A 19648-nucleotide genomic window follows, 5' to 3' on the forward strand; every position below is an offset into this window, starting at 1 on the left:
GTACTTTCTTCTCGTTGGAAAATTTTGTTCTCTAACAACTGTTGTAAGAAACTCTTTCTCGGAAAAGAGATATTACAATTTACGTCAACTATTTTCAACGAGACTCATGGAGTACATACCGGTTGCCCTGTCTCCCGATACCAAATCGTGGCACGCGAGGACGGTAGCGCGTCTTCGGCCTGTACTAGTGTCCGTAGTCTTCGCTAGGTGATCCACAAACCTATATTTTTATTATTTTTAGAGTTCTTTTATACTTTTGTTGATGATTATTAATGTATCGATGAATTTTCGTGAAAAAGGAAAATCGTGGCTGCTATGATTTTCTTGTGGCTGGTGGACATTTTTTCGGTTATTAACCTTTTTTTATTAGTACAACGACCAGAGCTTTGTTACCCCCTCCGTTGCACGAAAACTGTCTCAACTTTGTCAAGTAGATACATCTAAATTTCGATAAAGTTGAGACATTTTTGATGAACGGAGAGAGTACTTTACAGTCATCCCCATCTCACTAAGGGTTCGAACTAGACATGTCTGTCCCTTATTTCTCCTGACGTGCTAGACGTGTCTACTAAACAAATATAAAAGTGGTAGCAGTTCTAGCTAGGTATACGTTGGTGAGAACTAACCTTTGTTCGAATCTAAAGGTATAATTGATGCCTCCATAGGGGCCTCACAGCGATTTGCGCCTCGTGGCCGTCGGATCGTCCTGCCTAGCGAATCTCGTCCGTTGCTTTTTGGCTCACGGCTGCTAGATAAATCCATGCAACAGACATGTCCTATCCGTCTGAGGCTGGTCATGGGTCCCACCAATGTCCGGGCCCGCCCGTCAGTGGCTGTAGGTGTGGTTAGCTTCGGTGCACGAAGACCGGCCGGACAAAAAAATCCCCCCAGTGAGACAAAAAGGTCTTCTCCTCCAATCCCCGTCAAACCCTAGCCCCACAATCTCGTTCCTCTGCTCGTCTCCTCCCCTCCCGCTCCCTTGCGTGTGCCGCGGCGGCCGGCGCCATCCCGGCCCGCTGCCCCCCGCCTCGAGCTCCAGATCCAACGATAGTGGTGCTGGCCGCGACGGACGGTCGGACGCGGCAGCGCGGAGGTGGAGGTTCACCAGACGAACGGATGCAGCGGCGCTGGCTCGCCGGACGGCCGTCCGCGACACTGGCGGGTGGCTGAACGCGGCATCGCGGAGGTGGAGGCTCACCAGACGAGCGGATACATCGGCGTTGGCTCGCCGGCCGGCCGCGACGCTGGCAGAGGCTCGTCGGACGGCCGGACACGGCGGCGAGCCAGTGGAGTTCTCCAATCCGCGAGCGGCCGGTCGCGCTGACGCCCCCTCCCTGCCCCCCCACGCATCGCGAAGGAGCCAGGCCTCCCGCCTCCCATCGATTTCCCGTCTGCCGCCGTCTCTGACGATTTCGCTTGGTCTGCTCTCTCTCCCTGAGCAAGAGAAGAAGATGTTGAGCTGCAGCCATCCCCATCCTGTTCCTCCCCGACCAAGACAAGGAGAGGACGTCGAGCAGGGTCACCGCCTCCCCATGGTCTGCTTGCCCCCTTTTTTTTCTCTCCCCATCGCCAAGATTGAATAGTGGTCGGACGGGCGGAACGGTGGTACTATCCCGTCGGATGCCGAGGCCGCCATTCCCTCCACTGAGTTTGCTGCCTCGGAGCACCTCACGGCTCGGCTCGGCGCTGCCTCGAAGGTAGGATCCGCTCGAGCTTGGCACGCGTCTGTATCCTTCCACGGGTTTTACCTCTGATTGTTTGATTCAAGTGGCGAGGGGAGCGGTCTGGGGCGGTGGTTTTGTCATGGCCGGCGCTGTAGTGAGATCCCTAGGCCAGTGAAGAGACAGCAACGACCAGGTGGATCCAAGGAGGATAAGAGGTCTCATGGGGAGGATGGGTTCAGAATGCGAAGATTCCTCCATCCTCTGCTAGCATCGGTCCAAAGAACTAGGTGGTTTTTTCTCTCCTTTAATTTGTTCATCTCCAGTTCGTCCATGTGTTCCTGGTTTAGACAATATTAGGAATTATTCAGAAAGCACTGAATTAATGTCAGTATTGGGGACATGTAGGTCTTGGTTGTACCATCTTCTTATTGTTCACCATCGGTTTATGAACATAATAATACATGAATTAGAGAAGAGGTTGAGGATGCTTGCAGCGCTGTGGTTCGTGGTCCAGGACAAGTTCAATTAGACCTTTCTCTCTTTGTCAATCATATTGTGCATTTGTCTTTAGGTTACTTATTTGATTTTACCCTCTGTTTTGGTGCAGGTGTATTCTAAAGGAAGAAGATGCAACTTAATAGAAGAATGGGCCCATATTTTGCAAGCACATCGCCGCACTCTGCTGGTAATCCGCCCTCAAGGTATGTCCTATTCATTTCCTTGATCTATATCTCTCTTGTATGTATATATCACCACTAGATCACATTGATTGTGATCATGTTTTTGTCCAGGGTCCTCTCATGATGTAAAGCACCCCCCCCCCAATCATGAATCCATGGGCAGCCGAAGGTTATCTTTTCTTTTGCTCTGATTTGTCTCATTCCTTCTCTCTTTCACTCCCCATAATTTCTCTTCTTTTTGTGTGTAGATGCTTTTGTATGTATGCCTATAATGTGTTTGATGAAAATACAATCAAGTTACAGAGGAAGATTATTTTATTTTTATGCTATGCTATCTACTCAGTAATTCTTTACTTCTAAAATTTATCTGCAGTCAACTTTCATTTAGCTAGATTATCCCAGTTATGTTCCTAGGTATACGACAAAAAAGATTTGAGATAAGATTCAGTACCATGCTTTAGTGGCATGCAAACTATATAGACATATATTTCAGGATGTTGTATTTCTTTTTAACTAAACAAGAGCACATGTGATCTTACTGTTTACGGTCACATAGATCATAGATAATTTTATTTATTTCAATTTATTTTCTTGTATTTATGGGTTTTGACCCAAATCTGCCCATGAACTTTGACTGATGTTCATGATTTTTCAGTATTAATTTTGGTATACAAAATATTCAGACTATGGTTTACTATGAATTGGATTTTATTAGACAGGTCAACAGAGCCGGTGTTCAACACCCAGATTCATTTATTTGTCCTTTCAATTGCAACTTCAGTATTTGTTTAACTGAGAATATACTAAGGTGAAGAGTGAACTGAATCATTTTGAATTTGCTGTAGTTTTTTGCGACTTAGATGTTTTTACAATTTTACTTCACCAGAAGTCATATATCAAGAAGTTACGGCTCATCAGCAAAGTAATGTATCCAAAGATTATCAGTTTATTGTGCTTTGAATCAATGCAGCTTCATGCTAATTGTATCATATAGTCAATTTACATATTATTTGGTTGACCTACAGTTTTAGATTGTCGTTATTTAATCCATGTTAAGGTAAGGAAGTTTCTCCTGTGCTTCTTTCTTCTAACTGGTATCTTCCGAACATTGAGCTACAGTTTAAGGCGATAAGTGCAGTTGGTTTTAAGCTCATGGTTGATACCTTTTGCAGGACAATCATGTGTCCTTCTCAGGTCGGAGTTACCTTTCAGAATTAAATATTCTTGGAGATACTAGATACTTTTGCGATTAATGGCACAGGGAAAAGACAGAGATTCTACTGTAAATAATATGAGATAAACCCAAATGAAAAAAACAATGCCAACAATGACGTGTCAACAAAAATGATGATGACCCGCAACAGATAAGCCCTTCGTAGAATTTCCACCACGCTCTTAGCATTCCGAAGCGCCGCATACGAAGCGACCCCTTCAAAAAAGGATGCGACAATAATGACGCCGTTGCTGGTCCTAATGTTTCGCCGGTACACGAAAGGGCGTGGGGAAGGGGCTCCCTCGGTACCGTTCAAGAAGGAATGCCAACGTTCGCAGGCGTCAACGCGTCGGTGTCGGCAATCCGATAGGGATTTCTCCCGACCCCCAAAAACCCATGACCCAGGACGCTCCATCGCGCTCCACCAACCTCGCCGCCCGCCAACTTGCGCCACCATGATCTGCAATCACCACCGTCATCCCACCGTGGCCAAAAGTAATGAGACCGACGAGATCGAGAAGACACAGCTGGGAACGAGTAGTGAATGAATGCACTACCGCAACCACCATTAGCGGTAGCCAACTAGATCAATATCAGAAGCAGACCATGCCCTCCTAGGCCCAGTCGATCCCAAGCGAGCTCATGAATCTCATGTCGTCGTGCAGCACTAGGCGCGTTGCTGTCTAGGTCACTCCCATCTCGAGCCACTCCTCTGACCATCGGAGATGGCATAGTCACGCCTGGCCCATAGTGAGGGCACTGCCACCAGCCAACGCGCCACCCCGCCGCCAAGCGGCCACATCATCTCTACCTCGCGACCCAGGAAGGTGTGCCGCAGCTGGAACATCGTCAACCTGAGAGCACCACCGTCGCCGGCCACCATGCGCTTCCCCTCCTAGCGCACGAGTAGGGGCATGGACACCGGTACCGCACAGGTTTCGCCCGACAGCCTGCGCTGACGGCGACAGCGGGGAAAGGTGGAGGAGAGGGCTAGGATCTAGGGTTGGAGATTGCCCCGACGCAGCACACGGGTGATGGATAGAGTGTAATGGATATGCTAAGATGTCTCGGCTTCTAAGTTCTTAGCGGTAGTTTCATGTTCGATGCGCAGCTCTAGCAGGAGGATAAAGCTGCTATATCGATGTCGTAACGGGACAAAATTTTATTTTAGACTTTGATTAGTGCAGGAGCCAAATCCTGCTAGATTGTATATAAATAGCAAGATCACAAATTGCCATTTCATTTTGTTGATCAGAAACTTCTTTATAGGATGTAGATATAAAATTATGAGATGTGCTTGTGTATGTATGGTCATTTGGGTACACTGTTTTTATTCTCAATCTCAACTTGTGGGTCCCATAGTCTTATATTATTATTATTGGTTAAAAGTAGAACACACGTTCTCATGTAAACTTTGGGCGTATAAACAGTTGTTCTTTAAAAGTTTATCCTCAAAATTAGATATTTTTTTAATTACCACACGTCTCAATTGATTTGTTCAAATTCAGAAACTAAGTAACTCTTTTTTTACCTTAATTTTTTCAGTAAAACTTATGAAACATATTATTAAGTTGGTAGCTACTTTTTATCACCGTTGTACAAATTGGATATTGGTATGATCTTCACGGAATCGTGCGCCAAGGCGCACATCTAAATCTAGTGGTTAGAAGGGTTGTGTTCACTAGAAATCAAACTTTAGATTTGATATTTTGGTGTTTTATAAAGGTAGGATTCTTCCCATCGATAGCGATGCCTATGCGGTAAACTCATCAATCTTGCAAGATCAGTCTCTTAAACTTAGTATCTTAGAGATGCTCTTTACATTTTTTTTTGAGCCTAGAGGTGCTCTTTACATGCATTCATATATAAACAGGATTGACCCTTTGGGCCCAAACAGAAGCCCAGATGGCCCAACAAAGCCGTATAAGCGGTGTGTCAAACCAGACAAAAGCTCATGACCGCTAGATCAAGCTAATCTGAGCCGTTCAATAGCCGTGGAGCTCCAAGCCAACCATTTATAGCCCTATCGCCGCCAGGCCGCACTTCTCTTCCCTTTCCCCCACCCAGCGTCTCTAGGGTTTATCAGCAAGACCAACGGCGGCGGCGGCAAGATGGTGCAGCGCCTGACATACCGCAAGCGTCACAGCTACGCGACAAAGTCGAACCAGACCCGGGTCGTCAAGACTCCAGGTACGCTCGATCTGTTCTTGCTTTTTCTTCTATAGTTTCTAGTGTCGTGGAGTCCTCGATCTGGTTTTGCCGAGTTCATGGCGTTGTTTGACGATTTGCCTGCTTTTCTTGTTGCAGGTGGGAAGCTTGTGTACCAGTATACCAAGAAGAGGGCTAGCGGACCCAAGTGCCCCGTCACTGGGAAGAAGATACAGGGAGTGAGTGCCGCAGACATTGCTTTGCTTAAACTTACGGTTTAGTTTTGTGCTGCTTGGGGTTAGTATATGCATTCGTGGTGCAATTGGCCCCGCGTTGTACAGTATGGGATGGGTCTCCTTGTTTGGTGGTTTTGCTATTGGTATGCTAGATCTAGTTTTCGGTCAAAATATGCTAATTGGGATAATGCACAGTTTCTTGTTGGATTGAATGTAGTGGCTAACACGGGCAATACTTATGAAAATGTTTGTTTTTGTGTGTCATTTCGTTGGCATTGTTTGCTGTATTCATGGAGAAACTAACATTGTTTTGCATATTCTTCCCCATTATGTTCTGTGCCTCACTTTGAGGAGTCAGTTATTTGTTTATTATTATTTATATCTATTTTTATTTATTGTTATAGCTGTCTCAGGTCAGACATTGGGCTAGACCTTTATGCGTACCATTAAAATTAAATTTTCTAGAATTTCCATCCTGCAGAAGATGCCTACTGTAATATTTACAGCAGTACTCAGCTTAGGAGTTGATCTTATATTTATCTGTTGTTCTGAGTAATCCCTTTAGCATATCAGGTTCATAATCTTTTCCAGGCCTACTGTTAGGCTTGATGTTGTACCTTTTGTATGTTTTATAATTCATGTGCAGACTGCACATCTATTACACATGTGTATGCTCATTCTCTTTATCTGGTGGTATTGATAGTAGCAACTTGTAGTGGAATACTGGAGTATAAGACAATTTTACTTGTTGTAAGCAATCAATCACTTTTGCTACTTGGAAGTGTTAATTTGGCATTTTAGTGATACCACTCATTTCTGTGATAGTAATTTGAATATTTCATCGTGAGTGTTAATATTGTTGCCTTCTACTTTCAGATTCCACACCTGAGGCCAACGGAGTACAAGAGGTCAAGGTTGTCTAGGAACCGCAGGACTGTGAACCGTCCTTATGGTGGAGTGCTTTCAGGACCTGCTGTGAGGGAGAGGTCAGCAAACGAAGCAAGAAATACAATTGTGTGTAATAGTCCAAAGATTTGCCATCTTGTAATCTCATGAGTTGCAACTATGCTGTGCAGGATCATTCGTGCTTTCTTGGTCGAAGAGCAGAAGATTGTCAAGAAGGTCCTGAAAATCCAGAAAACCAAAGACAAGACAGCCACAAAGTAGAGCATCCTCTGAGAAGGATGCACACTGCTGTTTTGTGCAAGTGAAAAGTATTTTTGATGGTGATGAAAGGATCTAGTTGCCTCGTGTGAAATGTAGCATGTGAGTTTAGGGTGTTTCAAATCCTTTTACCTCTTGTTATCGGGACATCTGATCCCCTAGTTGATTTGTCATTGATTCTGATCTTGTCTTTGAACCATAAGTTAGTCAAATCTGCCGACTTGTTTGTTGCGATCTCTTCATTCGTGACATACCCCCTCATTTACCGTTTCTGTTAATGTATCCTGGGAATTTTGTTGCACTGTTGTCTGTTGGACATTTATATGTGATAGGGTACTGTTGTGTTCATTGGCATTTTTGTAACGTGGACAAATCTGAACTGAAGGCTACCAATGGCAATGAACCTTCAAATTATAACTAGACAGATGGTGGAGTGAATATGTTCATTTCACATTCCAAAGGTTCCACCAACTAACAAACCACCAGATATTGCAATAACCTTGGCCGGAAGGTGGCTTGTGCCAGCACACAGATTGAGAACAATGGATCCAGTCAGTTGATACATCTTGATGCACCGGTGGAGGGGTGAACAATCAGCTCAGTGCATCAGTTTCAGCCATTCAGGGTTTGCCAATCCATTGAAGTTTGGGAAGCCGTCCAGTTAACTTCTATGTATGTTCATTACTCTCAAAATGTATAGACAGTACACCAAGGTATATATATATGTCCTTCTCTCTGTTAGCTCTGCTGTTAACAAGGGTACATCTCACTATGTACAATACATGTAAACCCAAAACTGAAAGTCTTTGCTAACAGAAACGCTAACAGATGAAGGCGACTCACTGTATCTGTACATCTAAGCTAGTATATGGACAAACACCTCTCACTCTCTGTAGGGCAAGGCATCTAGTATTGTGGCATCTCGGCAGGCACAGTTGGGCTAAGGAAGGATTCCCAAGGTATGTTGCACTTCCAGTCATCTGGAGAGTCTACTCCTAAATCGAATGGGAAGTTGAGCCTTCCTGGAGCCTCCCACTCATTGGTCATGTTGAAGGTATTGCCAGGCTTTACTGTGGATGACTCTTGGTTTCTGCAGCTCATTCCGAAGTTCACATCCGCAGAAGAATCAATCACAAACTCAGCGATATGCTCAGGCTGCCCAAACTGCGCGTCGAAGAGCTGTGGTGCAGCGTGCGCGGGCTTGTGTGATGGCTGTGCCTGGAATGGCAAGATGATGGGACCTTTCTGGACTTCCTGAGCTGGATTGCAGTTGAAGCTTATGACCTTGCATGAAGAACCATCCTGTGTGTTGCTGGCTTTCTGAAACTGTTGCTGTCCCTGGAAGCCATATTTGCTGGTGATGAACTGACTTGCTGGTGCCGCTGCAGCTTGCAATGAATGGGAGCTCTCGGATGCAAAATGTGAAGCTTGCACCGATTGCATCCCAGAGAAGCGGTCTTGCTCAGTTGCCAATGGAGGCCCCCAAGCATGAGAGAGCGCCCGTTGCGCCATGGAACTGGTCTTCTTGAAGATCCTGCATATGGTCCAAGAGTCCTGTTTTCATAAAAAAAGAAGCACCTGTTAGAATTTGATATAGCACTGGAATTTAGCTCTATAACCACTACATAGTATGAGTTGGAATGCATACGTTGAGCGGGATGTTCTTGTCGATCGGTCTCTTGGGAAGCGATGGATCGGCGAGCGAAGGAAGCCTGAACTCGTGCATCATCCAGTCGGTTTTCATCCCTCTTGCCGCTCTGCCTTTGTAGAAGACAAGGGACTTCTTCAGGCCTATGCACCTGGTGCCCTCGGAGGAGTAGATCGGCCTATCGGTTCCTGTGGCTTTCCAGAACCCAGCTGCTGTCACTCGGTTTGGCCTCGCGCTGTTGCGATACTTCCGGTCCCTTGGGCAGTAGAAGTACCACTCCGTCTCGCCGGTGCTCGCAAGCTCTGTTATTGACAAGAGACAGCGAAGTTAGACTTTGCATAAGACGAGTCACGCACCTAGGTTACCTTGTCATGAACACAACAATACTACTGAATTCTTTGAACTGGACTTCTTCTAGAGGGATGATTGTCCTTGTTTCTACTTAACTAGATCAATGAAATCAACTTATGTTGAACTGGCATCCTAAGTGAAAACTACTTTTGAAGATACAAAATTTTAAAAACTCAAAGGTCAATTGCATTCCGATCTATTCGTGAGAAAATGTTATATAACAAGGAAGGTGTAGGTTTCAAGCTTACTTGGCAGATCCCATGGATCAAACTTGTAGATGTCCAATTGCCTGATGAGCTCAATGGAGATAGGCTTTTGCTGGATCTTCTTCTTGAGGTAAAAACTGACCAGCTCTTCATCGGTAGGATGAAACCGGAACCCTGGAAGGAGGATCTCATCTGATTTCTCCATATTGACATCATTTCCTCCCTCCATATCTCACAAAGGTATGAACCCTACACCCTGTTGCAAGTGGTCACAAACTTACAAAGGCTGGCTATCCTTGTACCGTTTGTGCAGTAAGCTAGTGAATGGCTTCTAGGGATGAAGCTGCTGAGGTGAAGACAATTAGTTGCGATGTAAATCTATTACACACGAGGTGTACTTATATATGAGGCATGAGCTACCCGGAACGACTTGATGAGTCCCGCGGGCCACAGTTCTGAAGAATTTCGTTCTGCATTTAATAATCCGTTTTAGTTCCTTCTCTGTTTGAAAGCTGTCATGATTTGTTTAATGCTGGTTCAGTATCTCAACGAAGACAAGCTGAGCAGCATGAAGGAATTGGCAGTCACTTTCAGTTCACACTTGAATACTCACGTACGGCAGTGAAAATAGTTCTTTTTTTGTTTTGCACTTCATCTTTAGCCTTCCCAGGTAAATGGAAAAACTTATTACATTGTACTGCAATACACGGCAGGACTAGAAACTGTGACACTCTTCTTGAGCACTTTTGGCTTCATGAACGTCGATGAATACTGGCATTCCTTTCTTCGTAAAAAACTTGTTGGTATTCCTTTCATTTCTGAAACCAAATTCGCCGTTTTATGTGATTATGTGCAGTTATTTTTCGTATTAGTCTGGGATTTCGGGAATTAACTAATGTGTGGTAACTAATATGCAATTAGTATCTAATCGAGTAAGAGAGAGAGATAGAGAAAGAGAGTCCTACAAACTGATTACTCAGAGATAGTGATGGGCCTTACCGGTGCAATTTTCTGCACTTCTTTATGAATTAGCGTGGGTGACTCTGCTGGTGAGTGTTGAAAGAGAAGGTTATTACTCCAAGTACAGCTTTGCAGACTAAATTTTATTCGCTTGAGTTGCCACGGTGGAAAGCCGGTCCAATTTGCTCCACAGCGAGTCAGCTTGGTTAACCGCAAGCATGCTGGTCACTCCACATGGCACAATTGTCTCTTGCCCCGTTCCACACTCCGTAAGGCTATGTGTCCTTAAATATTACTACAAGCGCTTGAACATCACATTGAATAGATATGGGCAAGCTCACGCGAGGGCTTTTTTTTCTCTCGTTCTGATGTATCAGCAGCATGTTGGTCTGTTTCTCGTTCTGATGCAGAAAATGAGTAACTTTCAACATGGACCAAAAGAGGGAGAAAATGCAAGGAGGTTAGATCATCCATCAGTACTCGAACATGATTTTCACAAAATCTCTAGCGAAATGCAAACGATCATCATATATAGCAGCAGCGCTACTAACTCAGCCCTGACCACCACATGTGAGTATGTGACGAGTTGACTATAAATCTATAAGAAGAGAAAACAATGGAGATAATTATATCAAATAGCCAAATCTGAACTAGACTCCAGATGTTGCCAAATCCCGAACCACGCATCCACTGTATTCAGGTCCATGTATGTCGGCGGTTGTCATGTTTGTGTTCAAGATTCAAGTATATTATCTAAGTTTCGCATATGAAACTTAGAGATGGTAGATTGTAGATTGAGTCTGACTAAATGTATAATCGTTCATTTTGAAAATATTACAGTTACCTGTACAAAGTGATACTACTAGTCAGTGAATCGAAAACAGTTCACTTTTACGATCAGCTGGGGGTAGGTTCCAAAAATCTGAAATATTAGTTACACGTAAAACCGCCGAGTTGCTCACTCCCTGAGTGGCGACGACATTGCTGACACGGCCACATTTTCCTATGTAAAGATGCCCCAAATTTATGTACACGTAGGTTCTTCCCCTCTCTTAATTTGTTAGTAAAATGTTCTTCGAAAAGAACAAACGAAAGCACCCAACTGCAATAACTGAGTCACAGACGATCAATCAGGGACAAGGTTTCGGCCGTGCGCGCAGTCAAATACTCGTCAAAACTTTGCAAACAATCTTTCTCCCCGTATCCCCCAGTTGCCGGCACACGGAGTAGCACCCCATTAATCCAGTACTATTGAAGGACTAATTTGCTCTTGATTTAGAGCAATTCCTGTCCCTTGCTGTGCTCGCAACCGGGAACCCAAGTTTCTAGAGTAGATTTGGGGGAGGAGTCAACGTCAAAATCTTCCAGTTCAAGCAATCCTGCTCTGACTGCTTCTTGGTTTCCTGGTTCTTGGAACACATGAACATGTTGCTCTTCTTCATAGGAGGCACACGTGAACTAAATCAAGAGAGTTATTTTGAAGGAAACGATTTGACTTTATTGGTCAGGAAAACCCCCTCGTTCCCCCTCGTCGCTCCCGTGGGCGACGGGTGGGAACCCTAGCCGCCACCGACCCAGACCTCTCCCCCCGGCTCCTCCCTCCCCTCGCCGCCGCCGGAGGGCGTCGCTGGGCAAAGCCCGGGCGCTGGCGGCGGCGAGGACTCCTCTCCCCCTCACGTGGAAGACCTGGCGCGGGCCGACGAGGCCGGTGAGGGCGGCGCGCTTGACGAGGGGCGCGGCGGCGCGGCTGCCTCAGCAGCGGCGTGGAGGCTTCGTGGCGGGGCGGCGACCCCGCGCTGGAGGCGGCGGCTGCTCTCGGGCAGCCACCAAGTCCGGCGGCGGCGGCGCGGCCGGTGTATCCTCGGGTGGCCCGCGACGGCGACGGCACTGGGGATAGCGGCGACGGCGCTGGGACGACGGCGACGGCGCTGACGGCGGCAGGTGGTGCTGGGCGGCCGGAGATGGCGCCATGGCGGCGCGGGCTTGCTGGCTCGGGTCTGGGCCCTTCGGGCCCGATCTGGGTTTGGTGGGCCCCGGCCGTTTTGCCCTCCTGCGCCTGGGTGCGGCCAGGCACCTCATCCTTGTCCGTCCTCCTCGGCTCCGAGCGCATGGTGCTGCTGCTCTGGCCGGGTTGAGCGGAACCCTATGCCATCTTGGCGTGGCGGCTCGTGGCGTCCGTGCGGCGCTGGCGACAAGGTTGACGGTGCTGGGTGGCTGGCGATGCTCTCTGAGGTGGATGTGTGCAGTCCCGCAGCAGCCCACCCCATGGTGGCACCTGCGCCGCTTGCGGCTCGGTAGTGCCCCTCTTAGGCGGCCTGTCCCTTTGGGGGCATGGCTGCCCCCGACCTGGCGCGCTGGACGTGCTGCCGGCGGGTTGCGCTGCCGAGGCTAGCGCTTTGAGAGAAAAGGGTCAGCGCAGGAGGTCTTGGCGAGGGATGGACAATGCCTGCAGTGGTGAGGAACCATGCTCTGGGCGAAAGCCCTGCCTTTCGGGGCCGGTGACGGCGACGCCTGAGGGCGCCGTTTTCCTCTTGTGGCGTCATCGAGGAGTTTCGGCACCTCCCTTGCCTAGGGTCTCATGCTCCGGGTGAAAACCTCAGATTTGGCTTGCCAAATCGGGCGACGACGGCGTTCTGGACGTCGTACCCTCCTTGGAGGCGTCGTCTTGGGAACTTGAGTCCGGGCCGTAGTTCTTCCTCGTGGATCTCAGCGCTGACCACATGGGAGGTGTCTTGCGATGCAGGTAGCGCGCCGGCCTCTCGAGTGCTATCGCGGTGGCTTGCGCGACGAGGATCTTCCTCGAACAGCGCGAGCATGCCTCTGGATGCGCGGTGGTGGGCTGGCCTCTGTGTTTGTTGGCGGGCTGCTGAAGTCTGCATGCTTGCACGTCTGTCGAGGTTGCCGGGAGCTAGCCGCTGCGCCGACGGCGTTCCTTGGATCTGGGTCGAGGCCGGAGCAGCAATGCTCCCAGCTGAGCCGTGGTGGGCTCGCGGGATTCAGGTGGTACGCGTCTTGGCTGCGGCTGGCAGGCTCTTGGTATTTTCGACGATGCACAAGCACTGCGACTTTCATCGGTAAGGGTTCTGTCTTGCGGAGGAGCTCACTCTGCAGCGTCCTGGAGGAGCACTCAACGGATTTTCGGCCTTTTTGTCGTAGTCTAGTTTGAGTGTCGGGTGTGTACTGTGGGCGTTCGGCCTTTTCTTAGGCTTGTAATGTAAACTCCTTTTCTATCAATGAATCGAAACGCAAGCTTCGGGTTTTCGCGAAAAAGACTTTATTGGTCAATTAAATACAGTATATTAGATGGAAACAAAGACGAACTGTAATGGCCCTGTTAAGTGGATTAGATTCAACAAACTAAATGGAGGGATTGAGTGAGTGTTGCACTCGAATGGAATGGCCCTGTTAAAGCGAATTGAAACGTATGAAATGTTGCTTCACAGTTCTTAAATAATCCTATATAGTATCATTGTTAGGACAAGTGGACACAAACCTACAAGCCCATATTTTCATGTTTGGAAGCAAACCGAGTTCAACACGAAATTGCACCAAAACTGTACACTTGATGATTCAATGATAAATATACCAGGATATGATCATATGAACTATATTTCTAAAATATTTATTGTGCTTTTCGCTTATTGCCATCTATGAAACATGTAAGTGCGAGTTTAAACTGAGAACTTCTAGAAAATGATCCTTACATGCATGTGCATTGCTACAAAGCGAACGCCAATAAATTCAACATGTGCCACATCAGTCTCTAACCAAATTCAGTTTTTGTGAAAATCGACTAAGCCTTTAGAAAAAAATGCAACTTAAAACTGTAAATAAACTCGTATCCTTGCATACTTTAAAGCTTCAGGTTGAAGATCGTGGAGAGGCAAGTACTTTTGCGCTTTTGGCAAATGAAAGGCGAGATGGAAAACACACCACGGCGGCACTACTTCTACAGTAGCAAGGAAAACAGGTCAATAGATGAAAAAAAACTGTGTATTTGTTTCGGTTCTTGAGTGAGCTGAAGTGAAAATTAAAAAATCCTACTCCATCCGTTTCTAAAAAAGCTTCGCAACTTTTTATAGATATGGATGAATCTGTAGCTAAAACATGTCTATATACACCTTCGTATCTAGATAAAGTTAGGAAGATTTTTTAGCAACAGAGGGAGTACAACTGTTGCCCAGTGAGCTATACAGCCATTTCCAGATCATTTTGCATGCCCGCTACTCAGTAATATTTTCCTCAGTAGGTAGAGAAAGTGCCCTATCAGAGATTATCTCCAGTCACCAGATGAGCAATTTCTATCACAAGGAGTCAAGGAACATTCTTTACATTTGCCATCTTTATCCATGCGCATGATGACATGGACGACATGATTTTCCACCCCAATTCTTCTAAATCTAGTAGGCATTTTCGTTCGATTGTTATAGCGATAGAAAAGGGATCGCTAAGAAAGCAACACCTAACATCCAAAGATAGCATCACAAGCATTATTTTTCATTACCAATAGCGTTACCAGGTAAGACACCAGCTACAGCTGCTGATTAAATAATAATACAGTAATCAAGCCTCCCTGAGATTGAATCTTGATGTCACTGTCGCTTCAATTCTTTGCATCGATATTTGAAAGATTGACAGCCGGATAACTCCAAACAGTGCTCTTTTACATCAGCTCGCAAACATGTTGGTGTAATTCTGATATTTTAAGGAAATTTATAGCTATTAATCAGTAGACTTTCACCAGCAGCCCATCTTTTGATTACAAATTCCCTTTCGAGCATATAACAATCTCACAACTTGCAAGGCACTCTTACATATCATGTTCTTTATTTAGTGTTAGTTTGGATTCACACAAGCATGAAGGGTCAATGTCAGTGACAATATCACTGTCTAAGGAAAGAAGAGAACCTGAGTTCATATACTCATGGATAGACCATGCTAGACAAAATGTTGTAAAGTAGTTTATTTTCAAGTTTTGAGTTGATTAAAAGGAATTGAGTGATCCAAATTCTGAATTAAGTTCAGCAAACATCTCTCAAACTATTCTTTTTACACGATAGGAAAATTGTTATGGTATTCCTTTGACACAGTTCAAAATTATTTGTCTCAAATTAAACTTCGCTTGTAGCCCATCCAATATTTTCGTTTTTGAGATACCACATTTTTTGAACGATCACTATTTTCAGATATGCACCATATTTTAGGTTCCATACTAGCATGCAACCAAGAAACTCCAACATATTTTTTTCTCTAGTGTTACTTTAAATAGTTTTCTTTTTGCGTTTCTGTTTACCAAGTAGCCATGTTGTGCAATTCAAATATAGATATGGTATAATATTTGCTTTTTGCAAGCCATGAGTCAGGTGGGAGGGTTATATATTTTTGTATGAGCGTATAGAAAGATGGATGTTTTTTTTTTTTTTTGGAATAAAACACATTTTATTAAAGCATCAAGATGATACACATAATACCCAGCCTCTACAACAAGAAGGATGGATGTGCTAGGTTGATAATGTCCTATTTTTAGTGCAGTTAATTAGTGGCTAGATAGTTCCCTTAGCAAGCTTTCCAAAAATAGCCTTGTTGAATCGACGCCTCAGATTTAGACTTCCTCTCACCTCTAGAGAGGTTAGTTGGAGAATCTTAAAGGTGCTCAAAAGAAAAAAAAATCTGCCAGAATTACGGTTAAGATACTTGTAAGCCAGGCAAACATAGGACTATAGGCATCGATTAGAACAAATTGAGACCCCCATTTTTTAAATGTATGCTTTCTTGAACTAGCAACGTAACCTGCTATAAAATTCAAGTGCGGAATTAGTTATCTGAGTTTCCTTGTTTGCATTGCTTTGAAATAAGTCATCATATATAGTTCTGCTGCAAATTTATCTTTGACTTCATAGCCATAGGAGAGAAAAAAAAATGCAAATTGCTTGTTTGAAAAACAAAAAGGAAGCAACCAGATGGAATGGCACGTCAACTCTGAATGGTTAGAAGGGGATAATCTAAAACGTGCATTGTTCTTCTAAATATTTATTTATTTTATAATATTATACAAAATTTAGCGCGAGATAAGCTGACCAAATAAAACATTTAAGATGCCTGCAACAGCTCCTTGATATTGTATCCCTGCAGCTGAAACACAGTAACAAAGAACTTAAATTAGTATAAGTACTTTTATGGGTATTTTTTCCAAAAAAGGTAGGAGCACTACCAATCAGTATAAGATGACACGATTTTTGTACAAAAAAGTATCAAGAATCTGCAGGGGAAGGGGGAGGAAAAAATGTGCGACCCCAAAAAGCACCCTGAACGACAGAGCACAGTAGACTGGTGCACTGCATCTGGGTAATAAAGGACCAACTGCATATAACATATAAAATACAACAAAATGGTGATAGAAATATAATATATACCTGAAGAAAGGTTAGCAGCAATATTACTCCACTGTTCCATACAGCATGAATTGTGATAGGAGTAAGAAGATTGCGAGTTTGAGAATACGAGAATCCTAGTGCCACACCTGTGCACATTAGTTAGTGGAGAAGATAGTCATGTACACGCTGTTCAATCATGTACCATAACAATTCTACATGTCAATATATACTTCGCAATTGTGTTTGATTATGTTCGATTCTAGGAAACAATTAAATATTTACCATGCTGAGACCGATAGTAGGTTGCACACTGCAGCTTTTGTGCAGTGTCCTGCCTTATTATCAGTGTAGTCACTTACCAAGCACAAACAGTTGTGGAAACTCTCCTGGTGTAAGATGAGCCAAGGCAAACACCGCAGCAGTGATCAAAATAGATACTGGAGTAGAAAACCTGTATAATAAAGAGATTATATACTCCTTTATGGTACACATAGCAGAAGCACCAACCTATATTGCTACACTTCTGGGATAAGCACAAGAAGTCCATCAAAAGGGAGTTTATGGACTAACAAAATGGTATGCATATTTACCACATAGTCAATGATACCAGTAGAAATCCTCTAAACACAGTTTCCTCCAAAATTGGTGCAAGAACCCCAGTGATGCCCAGGAGACAGGCAGTGCTACAAATAAAGATAAATAATTAATTAGTCAAATAACTTTGTCAACTCTTGCCTTACCTATATCAAATGTAACTTGTGAGAAAAACACACAAGCTATACCTGATATTTGATGATCCAATCAGTGGCAATAGAAGGACTAGCGAGTCAGTCTGAAAGAAGATGTCACAGAAGTAGATCACTGCAGGTGAGATGTAAGATTTTTGTCCTTTGAGAAAAAGGTAAAAGTAAGACAACACCGTAAAATGGGAAATCGTCATCTGAACCTAGGTACATCGAAACCCAATTTGCAACTTAGATACAAATCATCTCTACAAGTTCCAAAATATTATGAAAAATTCCGTGCATGTAGATGTGGTGGAAATATATACATGTGAATTTCGCTAAAAATATATGATCCCTGTGCTTACTGTAAATTTCAGATGTAGCCATATTCAGAAAATGTGCTCTAGTACTACCATTCTAGGCGTTCACATTTATCTGAGACATAAACTAATTTAATCTACTCTGAAAGTTTATTTATCATGGATAGCATATTTCAATATACACATCATCTGATTCTTCTTAAGCTTCTTCAGTTATCCGTGTGAGTTGACATCGTTTCATCCAACAGATAGGGCTAAGCAGGAACATCAAACATATAATAACTAAGCACGAAATTCCCAGTTGTGGAATGGTGGATCCACAGTGCAAGAACTAAACACAGGAAACTAAGAGATGCCAAAACATGGCTAGTGTAACCATTTAGAAAATTGCAGTAACTTATTGTTGATAAGTTATATAAATTACTAAGAAAATCCAAGATAAAAAAACCAATAAACCTCTTATCTTTTCATAATAAAGTTGAAATAGAAAGGATGCAGGGATCAATTGTTAACTTATAAAGGTGCTCGATAAGACAACAGACGACTAGTTCCTTAAGCATAAAATAGTCTAGATCGACCTCTCTCTGTGTGTTTTCACCATTCAGAAAGGTCATTGCAGATCCAGCTAAAGCAATGGAGATTAGAGCAAAGAAGAGGCCAATTCCAGCCCACAGAAGCCAACCGTTTTGCAGCTTAAATGGTTCCTTAAAATCTGAAAAATTACAAATACAGTTGCATTTGCATCAATAGACAACCGGAGCAAGAAACCTAACGTCCAGAAAGCAGCACAATATTAGCTACTAGATAACTTCCATGCCATCATGATGTCACATAACAGTCCTAGTATTTATCAAGGTAATCTTTGAAAAGAAAGTAAACACGGTCTTATCATGGAAACACGAAATTCACTGAAAGGGGAATAACACGATCAGTCTCTGACCATAACGAAGTATGTCATCCGAGAATGGCCGAAAAGTATTGGTGATGCCAAATATAACTGCAATGGCTACGGTTGTCACATTACTGCATTTGCACACAAGAAAAGGCAAAGTAAATCACATGCCGATATATAGTCTTCACTATAAGCAGATGATCTATGAATTGAGTTGCAGAATCCATACGCAGGAGAAGAAGTTAGATCCATACAGTTGTTCCAAGAAGAGTACCCCGGCCTTCTCATCAATAGTGGCCTCTCCGGCTTGATAGCCTACATACTCCAAAACTGATTGCCCAACCTTTCCTGTCACAAGCGAACTGTCCAAAGAACATTCAGCAGATGTTTTCTAGCCATTTACGGCAACTCAAAAATCAAAGCTGCTGGCATTCACGTGCAATCGATAGAGTCAGGATTACATAAATGAAATTATTTTTTCAGAATGCTGTGGCTAGAGTGTTGAGTGCACAACACTAATCGACAAAAGTACAGTACCTAACTGCACAGGCCACCATTGTGAGGGACACGGTTGGCCACTGCCATGGCACATCCCATCGGCCAAGAACAGGCCACTCATCCACGCTCTGCCCTTACCAAAAATCAACACAACATCATCGCAAGGGAGCTAAATAAAATTAATCGCAGTTCACAACTGAACTCTTACTGACAAAGTGACACGCTCACAAGTTGGAAAGAATTTCTTGAGGCGCTCACCTCACCAGGAGGAGAAGGAGGAGGAGGAGGCCCGGGCAGCCCGTTTCCTGGATCGTAGGAGCAGCGGCACGCCAATCCGTCCGTCCACCCCAGACGGCCTGCCTCTGGCCGCCGCGTCGCGAGCTTGCTCACCACCGCGGCTCCTGGCGAACGTAATCGTTGCTGCAGCCTCTGCTTCGAGAGGAGGCGGATGGACCTTCTGCTGCTGCCGCCGCAGGGCAGCGCGCGGAGGCTGAGGAGGAGAGAGGGCGGAGCCGACGGCGAATCCATCGGAACAAACCGAGGCGCGGGGATAATGTCCAACAGCTATG

At 44.7% G+C, this 19648-nt stretch overlaps 3 protein-coding genes and 1 long non-coding RNA gene across 5 annotated transcripts; 2 read left to right on the forward strand and 2 right to left on the reverse strand.

The window, feature by feature from the left end:
- Positions 1-942: 942 nt before the first annotated feature.
- LOC127298180 (uncharacterized) lies at positions 943-3490 on the forward strand. Of its 2 annotated transcripts, none has more exons than XR_011748711.1 (3): positions 943-1951; positions 2070-2365; positions 2456-3490. It is a non-coding gene; the product is annotated as an uncharacterized lncRNA (long non-coding RNA). The 2 variants fall into 2 exon arrangements; XR_007849652.2 differs by having other exon boundaries at positions 2272-2365; positions 2456-3488.
- A 2100-nt stretch (positions 3491-5590) lies between these two features.
- Positions 5591-7453, forward strand: LOC127301688 (large ribosomal subunit protein eL34). Its single transcript, XM_051331958.2, has 4 exons — positions 5591-5747; positions 5865-5944; positions 6818-6927; positions 7018-7453. Exons 1-4 carry the CDS (start codon positions 5669-5671, stop codon positions 7106-7108), a joined length of 360 nt encoding a protein of 119 aa, XP_051187918.1. The 5' UTR covers positions 5591-5668; the 3' UTR covers positions 7109-7453.
- Positions 7454-7797: 344 nt separating this feature from the next.
- Positions 7798-10090, reverse strand: LOC127301687 (protein FEZ-like). Its single transcript, XM_051331957.2, has 3 exons — positions 9353-10090; positions 8754-9055; positions 7798-8659 (listed from the first exon to the last, which is right to left on the reverse strand). Exons 1-3 carry the CDS (start codon positions 9537-9539, stop codon positions 8012-8014), a joined length of 1137 nt encoding a protein of 378 aa, XP_051187917.1. The 5' UTR covers positions 9540-10090; the 3' UTR covers positions 7798-8011.
- Positions 10091-16268: 6178 nt separating this feature from the next.
- On the reverse strand, positions 16269-19648 carry LOC127301689 (uncharacterized). Its single transcript, XM_051331959.2, has 10 exons — positions 19338-19648; positions 19119-19207; positions 18836-18943; positions 18630-18712; positions 18268-18401; positions 17427-17476; positions 17235-17327; positions 17004-17095; positions 16684-16790; positions 16269-16402 (listed from the first exon to the last, which is right to left on the reverse strand). Exons 1-10 carry the CDS (start codon positions 19605-19607, stop codon positions 16361-16363), a joined length of 1068 nt encoding a protein of 355 aa, XP_051187919.1. The 5' UTR covers positions 19608-19648; the 3' UTR covers positions 16269-16360.

The sequence above is a fragment of the Lolium perenne genome, chromosome 7 (genome assembly GCF_019359855.2).
Source record: "Lolium perenne isolate Kyuss_39 chromosome 7, Kyuss_2.0, whole genome shotgun sequence".
Taxonomy (NCBI): domain Eukaryota; kingdom Viridiplantae; phylum Streptophyta; class Magnoliopsida; order Poales; family Poaceae; genus Lolium; species Lolium perenne.